Source organism: Podarcis cretensis, assembly GCF_951804945.1.
Source record: "Podarcis cretensis genome assembly, chromosome: 3".
NCBI lineage: Eukaryota > Metazoa > Chordata > Lepidosauria > Squamata > Lacertidae > Podarcis > Podarcis cretensis.
The window spans coordinates 50,327,545-50,345,653 of NC_137172.1; the positions used below are offsets into that span (position 1 = coordinate 50,327,545).

Below are 18,109 nucleotides of genomic sequence, written 5' to 3' on the forward strand. Positions count from 1 at the left end.
ACCACTACATGAATTGACCACCAGTTCCAGAAAATGTGTGAACTAAGCTATAGCTTATATGCTAAACTTTTTTTTAAAAGATACTTAAGAAACACACAGAAAGTAATTTAAAAGGCAAAACACATTGCTTTAATACTGGATTGTTAAGAAATCTTATAAAAACCAATTCAATACACTGAAAGCTACAAGCATGCATTTAGCACATTAAAACAGCAGCAGAAGCCAATCAGGTTAATCACAGGCTTTTACTCTTCAAATTCTTTCCCCAATTTTCAAAAGCAGTATGTATTTATACATTTAGAACTCAAAAAATTGCTTCCCAAATAGAGGAATATATATACAACCATCAGTTTTGATTAGCAACTTTCTGTCCTGCTGAATACTGAAAACAGGGAATGTGAAAGGTGGTCTAAAAATGTAGAATCAAAGTTTCTGATTATAAAATTCATGGTTGAAAGAATACTGTAAGAAAACTGTTAAATGTTGAGTAACACGGTTTAACCAATTTGCCAGCGTAAGGTTTCCGATTTTTTAAAAAATAGATGTTAAAACTGTTTAAAAGCTAGAAATATAAATAAGTCGAGTTGTTTCTCCAAGGAGAGCCGAGTGAAGCAACTCACGGTAACTGAGTATAGACGTAACACAAACACCCTCCCCATGGAGATCTGGTAATTAGGCACTAACTGGGAAAAGGTTCCAAGGCCTGATGCTACAGTCTGTAAGTCTCCTTTTACTTCTGTGCCATAATCAGTAACTTTAAAAATGTTCCCCAACGTCTTGGATGAGCACGAGGAACTGTTACGTTGTCTTTCTGAATCCTTTTAAAATAGGATATATATTTTCAAATGCTTCGTAGATTTCAGCTCTGACTTTTGCACCTAGAAGGCAAAGCACTAGTTATACAATCACATTAAAAAAGCCCAAGAAACTACAATGTACCCCCCTTTTTTACAGGGCATGAGGTAGGGTGCCTGGTTTATTCTTTTCCTGTAATGTGGACAGGAAAAAGGAGGAACTGCATGGCTCAAATCTCTTATTTGTGCAGTTGGTCCATAGTTGTAGACTCTTAGAAGAGTTCATCGACAGAAGTTGTAGCACATTTGCAATACCAAAACACCAACACTTCAAAAAATGACGAAGCGGACATTAAAATAATTTGGATTTTCATGAAATCATTACTATTAGGAACCCCTGTTGGCACTACAGTTTAACTCAATGCAGAAATGTCATATGTAACTTACCTGTTAAAACTACCTTCCCAGAAACAAATATAAGCAGGACAATTCTTGGCTTGATCATTCTGTAAATTAAACCAGGAAACAATTCTGGCTCATAACTGGAAGAAAAGAATAAACAGGCAAAATCTTTAAATGAAACTTAAGCTAGTGTGGGTTGAATGAGATGTCTGTAAGTGAAAGTCATTTTATTTCTCTTGCCACATGTTACTTTTTGTTATTACTAAATCTTGTGGCTGATACACCAAAGCAGACATTTCCTGCAAAATATACGACATATTTTGTATAAGAATGACAAAATACGGCTTAAGCTAACTGTTGAACCATCTCCTGTTTCAAGCTCTTTATGGGGAGCTGACATTTAAAAAGGTTTTCATACAGATTTCTTTGGCAACTCAGCTAGCAATGTACACCATTAGTCCCCAAGACTTCATGAGACCAGTCTATTCCCCCCCAGTCTATTCCCCCCCCCTTTTTGAGAGACACTTGTCTGTAAACCACCAGATTATTTAAAATACGGCTATATACAATAAAATCATTACATCATAAAATATTAGCAAATGGAAGAAGTCTCAAGTGTTGTGATTCTTGTCTACAAAACTTTATAGATACAGGGTTGGATCTGAGAAAAGTATGTAGTAGGACACTGACAGAAGTTGAGTCAGTGCTTCTCCCAGGGGTCAGGGGACTCTGCTGAATAGGAAATCTCCAAAAACTGGATACATGCACCTTTTGCAAATGTGAGCAGTGCTCACTGAAAGTGCCTCTGCTCGATTTCTGTGGATGCCTGTCCTTCATGGAGAAGGTTTTTGGTGAGAGGTGTGGGGAAATTAACCAGCCTTCTGCTATGCACTTTTACCTGGATCCAACCCACAGAATGTCCTAAATTGGCTACAGCTTGACAAGCAATCCTTCTCATTTGCATACACCTAATTCAGGATACTATGGAAGATCCAAAGCAATGATTAAACATACTAACAAAAAAAATTAAAATGGCGGAGATAATAACAAGAGAATATGTTGCCGTATCCACTTTGTATTTTGTGGCAGGTTTTATTCACCACTTGGGTACAATAACCTTTTACCTACCTGCTAAACTGTTGATGCGTTAGTACCAATCCTTCAAGCCTGATGGGGAATTTCACATCACAGCTGCCCACCATATTCTGAATCTTAAAATCCAAGAATTTGGCTGGAAAGCCTAATTTCTGCACAACTCTGGCATACTTCCTGGCAGCTAACCTGGACTGCTCCTCACTGGGGAAAAAGAAGTCACTGTAATTTTACCAAGTATTATTTACCAAGTAAATAATAGCAAAATGTTTTATATGGTACATGTGTGTGCAGTAAATGTGCTTGGGGAGCTGGACTGTCAACCCCCAAGTGAAATGAGAATAAAACTATACTGGGCATTGAGATTAATGGGCAGATACTCCATGGACTCACATACCTCTTCGCCCCTGTACACACCATTTTCCCAGAACTGAATATGAGGGCGGTGGTACGTGGCTCTCTTATTCTCATGATTACAGCAGCAAAACGCTGAAATACAAAAAAAAAAAAAGGTGGTTACTACAAGAATCCCAAGAAACATTAGTAAGTAATTTTTGAAGCTGCAACAACCTCTATACAGTGGTACCTCGCAAGACGAAATTAATTCGTTCTGCGATTTTTTTCGTCTTGCGAAGCACGGATTTTGGAAAAGCTTCAAAAATCACCAAAGTCTTCAAAAACCTCAAAAAAAGGCTACCACAACGCGTGCTATGAGTTGCTCCTCGAAGTCAAGTCGCAACTGCACCCCCTGAATACACGGTTTCAAGAAAAAGGAAACAAACTTGCAAGACAAAGGAAACAAACTTGCAAGACGTTTTCGTCTTGCGAAGCAAGCCCATAGGGAAATCCGTCTTGCGAAGCAACTCAAAAAACGAAAAACTCTTTCGTCTTGCGAGTTTTTCGTCTTACGAGGCATTCGTCTTGCGAGGTACCACTGTACTCCTCATCTTTATAATTTTGCAATCATTTATAATCAACTACTTCAGGAATAAGAGTGTGGACCTCACATTCCAAAAGGGATTATTTATCTTGCTGTATAAACAGCCCTCATTTCTACTTTAAGATACAGTGGTGCCTCGCAAGACGAAAAGAATCCGTTCCGCGAGTCTCTTTGTCTAGCGGTTTTTTCGTCTTGCGAAGCAAGCCCATTGATGACTTAGCGGATTAGTGCTATTAGCGGTTTAGCGGCTTTTAGCGGCTTAGAAAAAGGGGGGGGGAGGAAAAAAACCCCGCAAGAACTCGCAAGACATTATCGTCTTGCGAAGCAAGGCCATAGGAAATTCGTTTTGCGAAGCACCTCCAAAACAGAAAACTCTTTCGTCTAGTGAGTTTTCCGTCTTGCGAGGCATTCGTCTTGCGGGGCACCACTGTATATAAGCCATATTTTGCAGCCCAAATTCAGGAGGCTTGTTAAAAATATTGCAAGGAGTATTGCAAGCTCACTCTGCTACAAATTGTTTTAAGTGTTTCATTATATAAGATTTTTATTGTAGCAGGTTCTTCGTCCTTAGATTCAACACTAAAAAAAAGTTTTCTTCAACAAAGTATCATTTTTTACTATATAGAGACTCTAATCTCCAAATGTGAGCAACAGTTATCTAGCAGAAGAGAAGTGCCAGTCTTATCCATTTGTGCCTCTCCCTCCAGGAAATAGGACGCAGAGGAAGTTGGGTTTCCCCAACAATTCTTTAGAGGTGCAGAACTCCCCTGGACAGTTGAAAGACTGCATTCTCCACCACTAATCCTTTAAAATGAACTGGTAAACACTAGGAAAAATACTCCCCTTCCCATCACCATACAATACCTCACAACTTCATGGACCTTTTCCTTTTTTATTTAACCCCAGGCTCTGTTGACTTGTTTCAAACTAACCATAGTCAATATTCATGACAGCTTGTCAGTTCAGAAAGCACAAACTGAATAAGCAAAAATGGGAAGGAAAGATTCTCCACTCCTTGCAGTCATCCCAGGAGAAAGAAACGGGAGAGAATTATGTGAGCTCAAGGCTCACTTCTCACACACTAAACTGATTTCACATACCATCTGAATATGGACAACTCAAAATATTACTTTTGCCAAGGAGCTTTTGGAGAGGTGAAAACTGTCACTTCCCTTTTAGAAATACCTTTGCAAGTGACTTTTGCATTCTTTCTACCAATTCTGCTAGATTTATTGTTTTACCTTCTTTAAAGAGTAAAGATAGGAAATTGCCAAACTCGATCCAACAGGTGAATTATTTGTTCTAGTGGAACTGCCTATGTCCAACTCCTGACATATGATGTCAGGTGTGGGGCAGATGGGCTTGGCTTGGGGAAACAGCCCCACAGACCAATTTGGGACCTGTAGACTGGGGGCTCCCCCAACCATGAGAAAGCTAAAAGAGATTCATGCTGGACCTGTGGGCAATCAGAAACAGAAGCATCAGGTAATGGCTATCGACTCTCCATTATATCTTACCTTGGGGTTGTATTCAGCATTTCGAGCACGAAGGGCAATGGTTTTGAGGTCCAGTTTGCAACCAAGATTCACTGTAGACACAATATTCCTAAAGACAATTCAAAGACATGCTAGGCAAGCTAGATTTTTCCCTAAATTTTGAATGTATCCCCTACTATGCAATTGCATTTAAGCAAGTAAAAACTAGAATACCAGGACGCAACTCAGCCTTATAAGATTTACAACCGGGATAACTTTGACTCATGAGTTACTGTCTCGTGCCAATTTTCATGTAAACACACCCTACTGATTTATATGGTTACAGTTATTATGAATATATATTTTCAAGAATAATCTCTCTCTCTCTCTCTCTCTCTCTCTCTCTCTCTCACACACACACACACACACACACTCAATCTCCAACAAAGGAAAGTCTACTACACCCCAATGAACTGTTCCATTTTCGCACAGTGAACCCATTGATTTGGGTCCTATCCTATGGAACAGCAGGAAATACATTTGGTCCATCAGAGCTGTGACAAATATTTGAAGGGTGCTATCGTATTGTCTCTGAACACAACAAAGAATTGAACTATTGTAAAACTACAGCAGCCCATTCAGTCCCACATTGATGTGCATTAACAGTTTATGGTCAACATATTAGGGGCACCTCCTGCCTTATAGCCTATCCTGTTGTCTAAGAACAATCAAACAATTGAGAGTGCTCATGAACTCCCCATCTGTGAACCAGTTCAGAACACAGAGATGCAGAGGAACTCTATAGCTGTCACATTCTTAAGAAGTTCCACATTCCAAAACATGAGCTAAAGCCTGAACATCTTTTGCAAATGTTGTGAGGCTTATTTGAGATGTCCGGGAAGCGAGGGATATGTCAACTATTCAGTGGTTTTTAGTTAAGTAGCTGCCATTAAAAGGTACTTTATTATTGCTGCTTAACACTAGTTGCTTGGCCCTAGTCAATCAAAATAGATAGATTTGCTAGCCAAGATCAGAAGGTTACAGGAGCTTACAGTCATTATTTAAAAATATTGCAGGGTCATGGGAGGGAGAAGAGAAGACTACACACTCACTGTAGCTGTGGTACAATCCCAGAGCTTTCAGAGGCAGGTGTTGCAGGAGTTATTGGGGTCATGGGGGTCATTGGAGAGGGGTAGAGAGGTGTGGTTCCTGGTAAAGGGGCTGTAGTAAGTGTCTGTGAGTGGAAGAGCTGCGGCGTTTGACCGGATGCACCCTGTGTGGATTGTGATGTGGACTGCTGTGCTGCTGCTTGCTGCTGTTGCCTCTGTTGCTCTTCCAGAATAGATAAGCTGTTGGTGCTTTGAACAGGTTGGGGTGTGAGCCCCGTGCCATAGGGCATCATGGGACTAAATATAGGGATGCCGGGAGTCATCGCACCCTAAAAAAAGAGAAGAGAATTAGAGAATGCTACCGAACACAGATGTTTTTGAACCATCAAGAAGAGGATTAAGTATTAGTGAAGTTGCTTTAAAAACAGCCAATTCTATTTTCATACCAATGGTGCAATCCAATGCATACTAACCTGGGAGTAAGACCCACTGGACACAATGTGCTTTACCTTTGAATAAACATGCACAGGATTGCACTGAAACAGTAGCTAGGATCCTCCAGAATGAGTATATTACCATGTGTATTCTCCAAGGCATTGTTATCACCTTATTTTACTTGGACTCTTATAACAGGGCTGAAATTGACATTCAGTTACTATAATAAAGGAAAGGGGCGGGTAGATCAAAACTGGACTTCTCTAATATATGCTTTCATTAGAAGGCTTCCGGTGATTGTGGGAGTGAAAGCAAGCGGTCTTCCTCAGTGCTGAGAGAATCCAGCTTTTGAGGGGAAAAGGGAGTGCTGCAAGAGCGCCGCTGCCCCCCAAACACCCTTGAAAGGATATTCAAGGGGCAGGGTCCTGGCACGGTCCATGAGTTTATCCTCCAGCTGCCAAGTAACCTCTTTTTTGGAGGCGACGAGAGCGGCAGGGTAGAGAAGCGGACAGCGGGAAGCCATTTCTATCCCTCAAGAGCGAAACTCCGAGCTTGCACACAGAAGCGATCAGCTCTCAAACATTAAGAAACCGAATTGGGACTTTTTAAAATACAAATTTATGGATTAGAGCCAACTCAAAGTGGGTAAGGTGGAAAAAAGGAGGCCAGCCTTGCCTGGAATTTAAACTACACACAAGAACAATCTTCAGAGCGGAACAAAAACGCAAGTCAATGCAAACAGATTAAACTGATAATTTATTTGACTGCCTTCTAAAGGACTATAAGGAGTATAAGGACTATAAAGATAGAGAAAAGGGGGAGAGTCGTTTGGAAAGCAAAATTAATAGTCTTATCAGTGATTCGGTGGGAAACGTCGGGGGAGAAGACTCCGAGAGCTTTCTACTTTCGTTTTTAAAAAGATCTGTGCAATTAGCAGCAACGGACTTTAAACCTACTGACATTTTAATTCTAGCCTGTGAAGTATTGAATAATGAAGTTAAAAATTTATCTATGATGTATAAATTATTATTAGAATGGCATTTGAAGGATGAAGAGGTTAAATCAGTTATGATTCAATGGGCCAAAGACTTTGGATATAACATTCAATTTGATGATTGGATAAAATTGTGGAAGGAAGGGATGAGATTTACGGCATGTACCACAATTAAAGAAAATGTTATGAAAATGATATATCGATGGTATATAACACCAGTTAAATTAAGTAAGATGTATAAGGTGAGTAATAAATGTTGGAAATGTAAGGAGAAAAGAAGGGACATTTTATCATATGTGGTGGGAATGTAAAAAAATGAAGTGCTTCTGGGAAATGATATATAATGAGATAAAGAAAATACAGAAATATACATTTGTTAAAAAACCAGAAGCATTTCTATTAGGAATATTAGGTGGTGAAATAAAAAGGAACGATCAGAAAGTATTTCTGTATGCAGTAACAGCAGCCAGAACTCTTTTGGCCCAGAAATGGAAACAAGAAGAAATGCCTACGATTGAAGACATATTGTTTAAACAACATGGTAAGATAAACATATATATAGTGCAATATAAATTAAGAAATGTGAAGATTTGTGGTAATTACGGGAAATTATCAGACATGTTGATGGAAGTCTAAAAGAAAAAAAGATGTGCGGAGACTTCCGGGTTGGCGCCTCCGGCAATGGCGGAGCTCCTCCATTTGGGAGGAACTTGCTCCGTGAAAAACAGGGTCTGACCGCCACGGCGAAGGCGGAGACCCTCAGAAATCACAGGTGGAGAAGCCTGTGAACTTGGGATTCGGCTGGCACCTTTTGCGCCTCCCCTACTCGCGGGGAGACCCGGTATCGGGAATCCGGAGCGACGTGGGGTGAGTGGCGCGGTGCTTTGAATCGACCGCTTCTTTCATGGAGTGAAGCTGCATTGCTGCTGTCGGAGAGCGCTGACTTTTTTCCTGTGGGAAATTGGATTTTAAACAGCAACCCGTGAGTAGAACTGAAATTTGGACTTTTAAAACAACTTAATTTGGCATCAAACGGGGAAGGTTCAAACAGGAAGCCCACCTTCCCTTTCTGTAAACAGACTGAGGCAAAGTAATTGTTAACTAAGGTCTTGGAAAGTCTCATGTAAAGGATTAAAACTCCACTGATTGAAATTACTTAACCCCCTTGGAAGTAGGAGAAGAGGGGTGAATTTTGACCAAGTGATTCTGCAAGAGAAAGTGAAAAATTAAAAATCGTGTCTCTGAACCTGGGAATGGTTTGTAAAAAGTCCTTCGACGGTGAACAGGATAAATTTGACAGCTAGCCATAAAAGAAAGACATTGTTTCCATCGTCCGCTTCTGCGCTTAAAAAGAAGAAAAGGTAACTGAAAAGTGTTACTATTTTACCTTTGGAATTGTGCTGGAAAGGATTGATACAAATGGAGACTGTCTTCCTCTAGAGGGAGTTTTGGGACATTGTTACAAAAGTGCAGCTGGAGATTTTGGCTTTAAGATAAAGACTGTGGGAAACCAGGTTTTGACCTTGAACATCCCAAGAATGTCGGCAAAAGAAGATATAGTGTCTGTATTGAATAAGACAATTTATCTGTTGGGAAAGCTGCATAAACAGATAGAGAACATGGCTACTAGTATTGATATCTTGGGAACAAAAGTGGGCATCAGCGCAGAAGTTGATCCGGCACAGGAATCTACTTTAATGGAACAAATGGATGAATTGGAGAAGGAGAAAGTTGTTGATGTTGAATATAAAGCAATACAAGGGGGAGCCTCAACCTTACAGATGCAAATGGAGGATTACAAGTTGAGGCCCTATATGACTGTAACTAGAAAAAAACAGATTATGAAGATGGGAGCCTCGCCTGAACTGGAAATGGAAAGTTGGAGAGATTCCCTTATTCAGGGATCAATTGACTTTTGGGATATGGATTTGGGCCAGGAGAAGATTGGAGCCTTTGGGGCCTTTGGACTTGGAGGAATTGCAAAACAAGATTTGGAATGCCTTATGGGCTCCAGTTTTAACCATGGAGACCTGGCTGACTTATTAAGAAGGAATAAAAGTATGGTTGGGTTGGAGCATCCCCGAGATCTGTTTGTTAGTATCAAAGATCATCAAGAAATCCGGCAGAAGGGACGTGAAGAAGAGTTAAGAGCCTTGGACATAAGATTTCCAGGTTGATGGACTGTTGGGGGTTGACGGAAGTGATGGCAGGGGCCGAGACCAGGGAGAGGAGACGGTGGAAGAAGACTGGGAATTTAAAGTGTTTATAAGGAGACTTTAAAAATTTAATGAGGGATGGAAAAATCGTGGAATGAAATTTTATGACCCATGGGGAAATGTTTTTAAGAGATTAAGTTCAAATATATAAACTTTAATGAAAAATAAGACTAAACAAAGTAAAAATGGTTTGTTAATTGGTGAAAGAAGATAATGTAAAATTACAGTACATTAAGATAAATTATGGTGAAAGAAGAGAGTGTAAAATTACAGTATGTTAAGATAAAGTATTGGGATAAAGACAAAGAGGGAAAGGATTTGCTGAAATATCTAATTGAACTAGAATACAAAAAAGGGAGGTGTGAGGAGGTCAATGAAATAAGCAAATGGAAAATAAGTTATGGGAAGATTTGATTCGTTTTTCTTTTTTTTTTTTCTTAATTCCCTGTATTTTGGGGGGGGCTTCCCCCCCCTTTAGTTTTGCTTGTCTGTATTCATGGTTTCGCTTTTGTTTTGTTTTGTTAAATCTACTGTTTTCTTTTGTAATCTTTAAAATTGGAATAAATATTATTGAAAAAAGAAAAAAAGATGTGTGATGAGTTTTTGATGTTATAAATTTGTTTTTATTGGAAAATTAATAAAAATCATATATAAAAAAACAAATATGCTTTCATTACACTAGGATACTTTTAAATCAGTGCTTCTCTTTGGCTGAGGAACTTTCCCTTAAAATTAAAGGCATGCAGTGCTCTTATATCCTTAATGGTTGATTTTCAGAACCTGTAAAAGTAATAACTACCTACTCAAAGGAGCGCTTCCCTTTCATTTCAGCATTCCTTCCCTGAGGCTGGTAGTTCTGTGTCTTTGCATCAGGGATGACGGACACTACATTCCTATGCATGTTTACCCAGAAGAAAGCCCAACTGTGTTCAGTGAGGCTTGCTCCTAAGTAAGTGTCCCAAATATTTCTGCCCGAATTATCCAAATACAATGTAGAGAGGTGTCTGAGTTGCCCACCACTAGAGAATGCCAACCAGAAAGCAAAATAAAATCAAGGGAAGAACAGAGCAGTAAAAACATGAAGCAATGAAGCCCCTGCTGGACAGCTGTTTTGGGTTCAGAACATGCAGTTGGGCAGGAGTCACCTACTCAGTGAGATCAGCAGAAGCCCTGCACAATAACTTCTGCTTGCATCATGGCGCTCCCCGCCACTTCCCCTTGTGCCCCAACATTGGCTCTGGGGAGGTTGAGAGAGAGAGGTGGGATCATTCTGTCTAGCAAGCTGAAGTGCTTTTGCAGGTGGAACAACTGGAAGAGTGCAATGCTGAATTGCATCTATTATTTCAAAATGTATCCCTCAAGGCACACTAGTATACCCCATGCCTGGGACACAGTTTGGGAATTACTAGTTGAAGCTAATTAAAATAAATTCAGTTGTACATGTCATACTCTTTTTAAAAAGATCAGCAAATTCCAAGTATGCAGAACAGTTCTTTTTAAGCAATCCTGCAGTGTTTTGCAACTTTCCCTTCTCTCAACTTTCACCACAGGGATGTCTGAAGGACCATCTTGCCCTGAGGGGAGAAGAAGCGGTAACAGTTTTTTCTAAACAAGTTGTCCCATCCATTCTATTGCAGCTTCTTTTTTAAGGAGATGCTTATTGTTGTAATAATCTTATGTGAAGTCCACCTGAAAAACGGTATATAAATACTCTAAATAAACAAACAAACTATTGTTTGCTTATTGTTCCCTTCAATCAAATTGCATTATGACAAAATTACAAAACAACAGAAGGAGGGCAGAGTTCGGAATTTCCAGAATACAAATAACCATCTAGACACACATTGTTCACTTTAACTGAGATATTTTGAAAAAGGATTCAAGTCTAAACCATAATTATAAATTGAGACTATATTTTGAAATTAAATGAAATAAGAGTCTCCTCCCTCTCTCTCTCTCTCTCACACACACACAGACACCTTTCAGGCCAAGGGTACATCAAAGACACAAAATGCTGGACATTGAGTTTGGGTAGTTAGGAAGTCAGTATGGAGGAGTCTGTGTCTTTAATGCTTCACCCACTCAAAAAGTAAACAAGAATGAAGCAGGAAGGGAAGAAGTGCCTCCAATATTTTCAGCTCTTGCCAAGGAACTGGCTTCCAGAGAGTCAAAAAAAACAGAGAGGGTCCAAGAAAAGCATTCTTGGCTACCATTGAAGGAGGCTGTAGTAAGTTTGTGGTAGGGACTGCTCCATCAGCAAGCATGCCGCCACTTAGGGCAATGGCTGTAATAAGGGCCAGTGGTATTTCTTGCCTCCTTTGCCAACTACCCTTTCACTGAGGCCATTGAAGAGGCATAGCAAAAGGTAGGGCCAGAGCATGTTCTGGCCTTTGTTGAGAAGGAAGAGGTAAAACCACCCTGTGATCTTCTCAGGCATAGATAGATAGATAGATAGATAGATAAGATGTGATTCAAAAGAGTTTGAAGCAAGCCCACCGAGAAAAAAGATAATGAGAGGAGGAAGATCTAGTGCCTACAACATTGCATCACTTTTCACTGGGTAAATAATTTTGAAATCTGTGTTTCCTAATAAGCTGCAAAATTCGCACATCTTTACCTGAGGGGATGCTAAACCCTGGGCGTAGGGTGGTAAACTGTTGTTTTGATCCATGGCAGCAGTCCGGTGTCCAGTCAAGTGACAAGTATTTACAGAAACCCCGTCCAGAAAAGCAGTTTCACACCATCTGCCTTGAGAGTCACTTCCTAAAGCATCCCAACAAGGTTTGCAGCCTGTCTTGACATATTTGAAAGGACTTCAGCTTCCAAGTGTCTAAGAGGAGGATCATAAGTCTGAAAGAGAGAAACAAGTTTAATGAAATGCATGCCTTGCAGTAAAATTAAGAAACACACAACACTGCTGTATTTTATAGTCACAAAATGTATTTCTGTTGTCCAAACAATGCTGTCAAGTGTGCTTCTTCCAGTATTATATGCATGGGCCTGCTTGCAGAATAGCTTCTGGGTGTCAGTTCTAAGAGCTTGACAAATCGCCTTTCAGATCTCCCACATACTGAATAAATTGGTTTTTGAAGTAAGCAAAAAGCATAAGCCTAACAGACAGATGAGATCTGTGATGACAATTACCTTTGAAGCAGGACAATGGAGAATACACGATCAGTTTAGCTACCCAACCCAAATAGCTCAGTTTGGAAGGAAAATAACAATACCTAAAAAGAAATCAAGTACTTACAACTTGGTTTCTTCTTTGACCCAGTAATACTGCAACTTAAAATTTCTATTCTGTTCATACCTGAACTTTTAAAGAATGTTAAGTAATAAGCAAACTGAGGTTATTATTTTATTACTTTGTATACCCCATAGACGGTGAGCTTCAGCAGAGACAGAGTGTTATTCCCAAGGTCTTTCGATGACATTCATTATCTGAGAAAAGATTTGGAGGTCCAAACTCAACATACTAGCCACTGCACCAGCCTGGCCAGGACAAGCAAAAAGCCAAAATCAGGAGTGCAACAAGTAAATAATAAGTATCAGATTACATAAACATTTTTCACACTGAAAATAGAAATAAATAGCTAGCTAACTTGAAAGGAGAGTGGGTTGATGTGACCCCTGAAGTGTCTGCACCCCCCTGCTCTGCCTTGCAGTCCCTTGATTCAGGATGCTTCTCCTGAATGTTTGCCTTGGAGAGCACAAGGTCATCCTTCAAAGAGCATTCCTCTAAAAAGGGCATGACAGTGACCTTTTACATCAAGAGATCCTTTTTGGAATAAAGCTTGAAACTGATTATTATATCCCTTGGCTGAATAATAGGCAACAGTTAGAAAAGGATCTGAAATGTTTTCCTTGAAACTTGAATTTGGTTTATACTGGATTGCTTTAGTTGATGCTTTAATGTGTTATCAACCTGTCTGAGATTTTTTCTTTAAAATATAAAGTGGCATAGAAATGGAATTATTATTATTAATAATAAGTCTCATTCTAAAAAAACTATGGTGCCTAGATATTCCGTGGTGGCAACCACAACATAGGTTTAAGGTGTCATTTCTAATGCTGGTTGTCTAACCAGAAAAAATATTGGGGTTGTGTTGCACAGCTCAATGAAACCAACTCACGGCATGTCAGGAAAGAAAAAGGCAAAAATCCATGCTATGGGTTATTTGGAAATGAACATAAAATAAGACATCAAGAATTGTGAGGAAACATAATAATAAAATGTCTAGCTGTATCACTGAGTGTGAAACTATTTTGAGAAGTCACGTGCATGCACCTGTATTGAGAGAATATTATCCCTTAATAATTGTTTATTGATGACTGCTTATGGCCAAAGGCTGGCAAACTCCAAAAACGCCTACATGGAAAGAATAGATCAAAACTGCACAATAAAACTGAGTGAGTTTAAGAGAGCAAAAATGCAATTCTAAGGTTGTTTACTATGAAATAAGTCCAATGATTTCAATAAAACCTACTCCCTACTAAAGGAAAGTAGAAATATGTTGGCTTTAACATTAATTGCAAACATGCCCTGGATTATGGAGAAAGCTAGAGAGTTCCAGAAAGACATCTACTTCTGCTTCATTGACTATGCAAAAGCCTTTGACTGTGCTGACCACAGCAAACTATGGCAAGTTCTTAAAGAAATGGGAGTGCCTGATCACCTCATCTGTCTCCTGAGAAATCTCTATGTGGGACAAGAAGCTACAGTTAGAACTGGATATGGAACAACTGATTGGTTCAAAATTGGGAAAAGAGTACGATATTGTCTCCCAGCTTATTTAACTTATATGCAGAATTCATCATGCGAAAGGCTGGGCTGGATGAATCCCTAGCTGGAATTAAGATTGCCGGAAGAAATATCAACAACCTCAGATATGCAGATGACACAACCTTGATGGCAGAAAGTGAGGAGGAATTAAAGAACCTTTTAATGAAGGTGAAAGAGGAGAACGCAAAATATGGTCTGAAGCTCAACATAAAAAAAAAACCGAAGATCATGGCAACTGGGCCCATCACCTCATGGCAAATAGAAGGGGAAGAAATGGAGGCAGTGAGAGATTTTACTTTCTTGGGCTCCATGATCACTGCAGATGGTAACAGCAGCCAAGAAATTTAAAGATGCCTGCTTCTTGGGAGGAAAGCGATGGCAAACCTAGACAGCATCTTAAAAAGCAGAGACATCACCTTGCCAACAAAGGTCCGTATAGTTAAAGCTATGGTTTTCCCAGTAGTGATGTATGGAAGTGAGAGCTGGACCATAAAGAAGGCTGATCGCCGAAGAATTGATGCTTTTGAATTATGGTGCTGGAGGAGACTCTTGAGAGTCCCATGGACTGCAAGAAGATCAGACCTATCTATTTTTAAGGAAATCAGCCCTGAGTGCTCACTAGAAGGACAGATCGTGAAGCTGAGGCTCCAATACTTTGGCCACCTCATGAGAAGAGAAGACACCCTGGAAAAGACCCTGATGTTGGGAAAGATGGAGGGCACAAGGAGAAGGGGACGACAGAGGATAAGATGGTTGGATAGTGTTCATGAAGCTACCAGCATGAGTTTGGCCAAACTGCGGGAGGCAGTGGAAGACAGAAGTGTCTGGCGTGCTCTGGTCCATGGGGTCACGAAGAGTCAGACACGACTAAACAACTATACAACAACAAATGTACTTTAAATTGAATTAAGAAATAACATATGTTCCGTGTATGCATATTAAATGTCAGTTAAAAAACTGTCAATATTATAATTTATGGGTACAAGTATATGGCTGCATATATTCACTTGAACTACTGTGTAGGTTTCTGATTGTCCCATCTTGGGAAGAAATTGTATAACTGTAAAAGGTGCAACACAATACACATTTATAAAAGTATGCATAGTGTGGACAAAATGAAAGAGTGCATTTCATTTCGTTCACCTAACACTTGGGTTTGGGACACCCTTAAAAAAACTGATTGGAAGAAGATTCAGTGAAATGAGAAACTAGTACTGTACTTCAATGAAATTCACTGCTACAGCTCAGCATTAACTCAGCTTGCTTTAAAGAAGGATTCAGCTACCAGTAGTTTATGAGGGACAAGTCTATCAATGGCTATCAGCCAATCATTTCTATGTGGATCATACAGGCTGAGAGGCAGCCTGCCTCCCAATAACAGTGGCCTGGAAGAAGAGACAACATGCCTACATGCCCTCCATCAGCCTTCCCAAAAGCATCTGGCTGGTGACTGGATAAAATAAGCTGCTGTACACAGATCTTTGATTCCAGCATGGCTGCTCTTAGATTATGAACACCACGAGAACATCACTATCTAGTATAGTGGTTTCCATTCCGCGCTTCCCCACCCCAGCCAATGGGCTACTTGAAAATTATTTATGGCCTTGGCAGATCACTTAATGATTTTTTTGCTTGCTGTAGCAACTGGAATGTGTGGTACTATGCATTTTTTGTGTGTGTGTTTTAATTTATTCCCCCTTGCCTGTATTTTATTGCAATTTGAACTCCACAGAATTCAAGTTGTAATACAATCTAATATAATATAGAAATAAAGGCAGCAAAATAAAAATCAGTATGAGTAATTAATGCAGACATGTCGCAGACCACTGGTGGTCCAGTGACCGCAATCTGGAAACCCCTGGTCTAGTAGCACCATTTGTCAACATCCCAGGAAATGATTGTTTCATCCAGAAACCAACAGCTTAAAGGCCTAGTAAAAAACAACCCAGAAACATTGTGAAGCACCTCCATACATCAATACTTTGAATAAGCTATTTTACAGAATGGACTATATTGCTTCAGTAATGAAGCTATACAAACCTTGCTTCCTCAAGGAGTGTTTTATAGAAGTACTCACTGAAGGCTGCCATCCAAACAGCACTATTTTTATTCCACTGACACAGAACTACACCAGGGATTAGAATAGTCTTGCCAAATGCCACAAATATATCGGTGTCAAGGCAGGATAATCTTTCCAGCTGCAGATACACCTACAGTTATTGTTATACTGCTACATAATAAGTGTGGGTAGAATTTAACACGTCAAGATTGAAAGAATTAGGCGAGTGTAAAGGAGTGCAACCATTGCATATTACAGCTGTTTGCAAATTGACTTTGTCATCCTCTATTTATAACTTTCATCAAATACAAAAAACATTCAACATACATTAACAGTGCACACACACAATACTGACATCTAAGCAGAAATATAAACATGTATAAACTCTTATAAAATGAGCACAGTCAATCACCACTCCTTGTGGTCTACAGCTCCCTCTATTCATATGTTTAGAGAAAGTTATGTTTGTGTAGGAATATATGTGAAAGAGCTGGAGAAATAGTTCAAGACAGTTAAGTACCCACTGCAGGTTTCACAATTAAATATCTTTCTAAAGAGATTGACATCAACCACCCAATAGTTGAGTTTCACTGATATCTATTACACACTACAACAGTTCAAATGGCACTTACCTGCCAGTAAGTTTAGGATTATAACCTAAGCAACAACTGCCTAGCAATCTCTGTGGCGCAATGGATCAGTGCATCAGACTGGCACTGCAGGGAGTTGGACCAGATGATCCTCGGTGTCCCTTCCAACCCTACAATTCTATGATTCCGTGATCTTGAGCCCACGGAAATGTAACCTGTTTCAATTAAGTATGTTAAACTATGGCATTTTGGACTCATTGCTACTAGTTAAAGAGTAACGCAGCAAACTACCGTGCATTTCACTGGCCCTTCCTTGCGAAACATTTTTAGAATGGCAAAGGACCAGGACAGCTTCCTAAATTGCACAGAATCATCGCGTGCTTCTCGGAATCGTGTGCGCCAAAACGACTTGCAGAAAAACGTGCAGAGAACCAGAAAGGTGATTATTCACCTCTCTCCCTCTGAGCACCTCCTACAACGGTGCAAGAGCCCCATTCAGCGGAGTGGGACTTGCTTCCAAGCAGAGAGCATGCACAGAATCGGGAGGAGCTGCAGGAGGAGCACATGTGGCCGAGAAGAAGCAACCTACCTTAGGGCCACTAGCTAGGATCCTCCTCATTAGTTCCCATGGACTGGGAAACCGCGCGGGCAGCAGAAACCGCAGCCGGGCGGAGGCGGGAGACCGGCGACATGGCCATCCCGCAGCCGCCGGGAAAGCGGTGTCGAGAAGGGCGCCCCTCCCCGCCGGCCGCGTTTCCGCTGGAGGGAAAAGCGGGAGCGAGGCAGGCGGGCGGGGGCAGGCAGGCGGGCTACCGGGCCCAACTCGCGGCCCACAGACCCGCCAAACCCTCGTCCTGACGTTACGGGTCCGAAGGGCGGGAAGGGGGAGCGGGAAGGAGAAAGCCCTGCCTGCCGCCCGTAGCGTTACGAACAGTCGTAGCGGCGCCGCCTCCTCCGACCCCCTCAGCCCAGCGGCTCTGGGCTCCTTCCCAGGGCTGCCCTTCCCCTCGAGGGCGACGCTGGCGGACCGGCAACTTACCGCTCCAGAAGTTCTCCCGAGCCGAGCTGTGCCCCTTCGCTCGCTTCATCGAGCGGCGCGCCTCTTTCGCGTCATCCGAAGCAGCCGCTGCGCCGCTCGGCGGTTACCTCGGGCGCCAGCTTTCTTGAGGGCGGCAGCGGCCAGGAGGCGGGGTGGGGAGAAAAATGAGCGGAAGGAACGC

The 18,109-nt window shown here is 40.9% G+C and overlaps 1 protein-coding gene across 2 annotated transcripts; it reads right to left on the reverse strand.

The window, feature by feature from the left end:
- Window positions 1-106: 106 nt before the first annotated feature.
- Window positions 107-18,093, reverse strand: TBP (TATA-box binding protein). 2 transcript variants are annotated; one of them, XM_079971379.1, is made up of 8 exons: window positions 17,929-18,093; window positions 12,075-12,307; window positions 5,816-6,141; window positions 4,746-4,833; window positions 2,686-2,777; window positions 2,325-2,492; window positions 1,242-1,336; window positions 107-878 (listed from the first exon to the last, which is right to left on the reverse strand). In XM_079971379.1, exons 2-8 carry the CDS (start codon window positions 12,126-12,128, stop codon window positions 799-801), a joined length of 903 nt encoding a protein of 300 aa, XP_079827505.1. In that variant the 5' UTR covers window positions 12,129-12,307; window positions 17,929-18,093; the 3' UTR covers window positions 107-798. The 2 variants fall into 2 exon arrangements, with proteins under 2 accessions (XP_079827505.1, XP_079827506.1); XM_079971380.1 differs by lacking the exon at window positions 17,929-18,093 and adding an exon at window positions 17,479-17,913.
- Window positions 18,094-18,109: the final 16 nt, after the last annotated feature.

What these genes read in the sequence shown, in the direction of transcription:
- TBP (XM_079971379.1), bottom strand. Translation starts at nt 12,128, where the DNA reads ATGGATCAAAACAACAGTTTACCACCCTACGCCCAGGGTTTAGCATCC. An exon ending in ATGCTGAATACAACCCCAAG is followed by an intron (nt 2,778 to 4,745) that starts GTAAGATATAAT and finishes TTTGTATTTCAG; the next exon opens with CGTTTTGCTGCTGTAATCAT. An exon ending in TGGGAAGGTAGTTTTAACAG is followed by an intron (nt 879 to 1,241) that starts GTAAGTTACATA and finishes TTTGCCTTCTAG; the next exon opens with GTGCAAAAGTCAGAGCTGAA.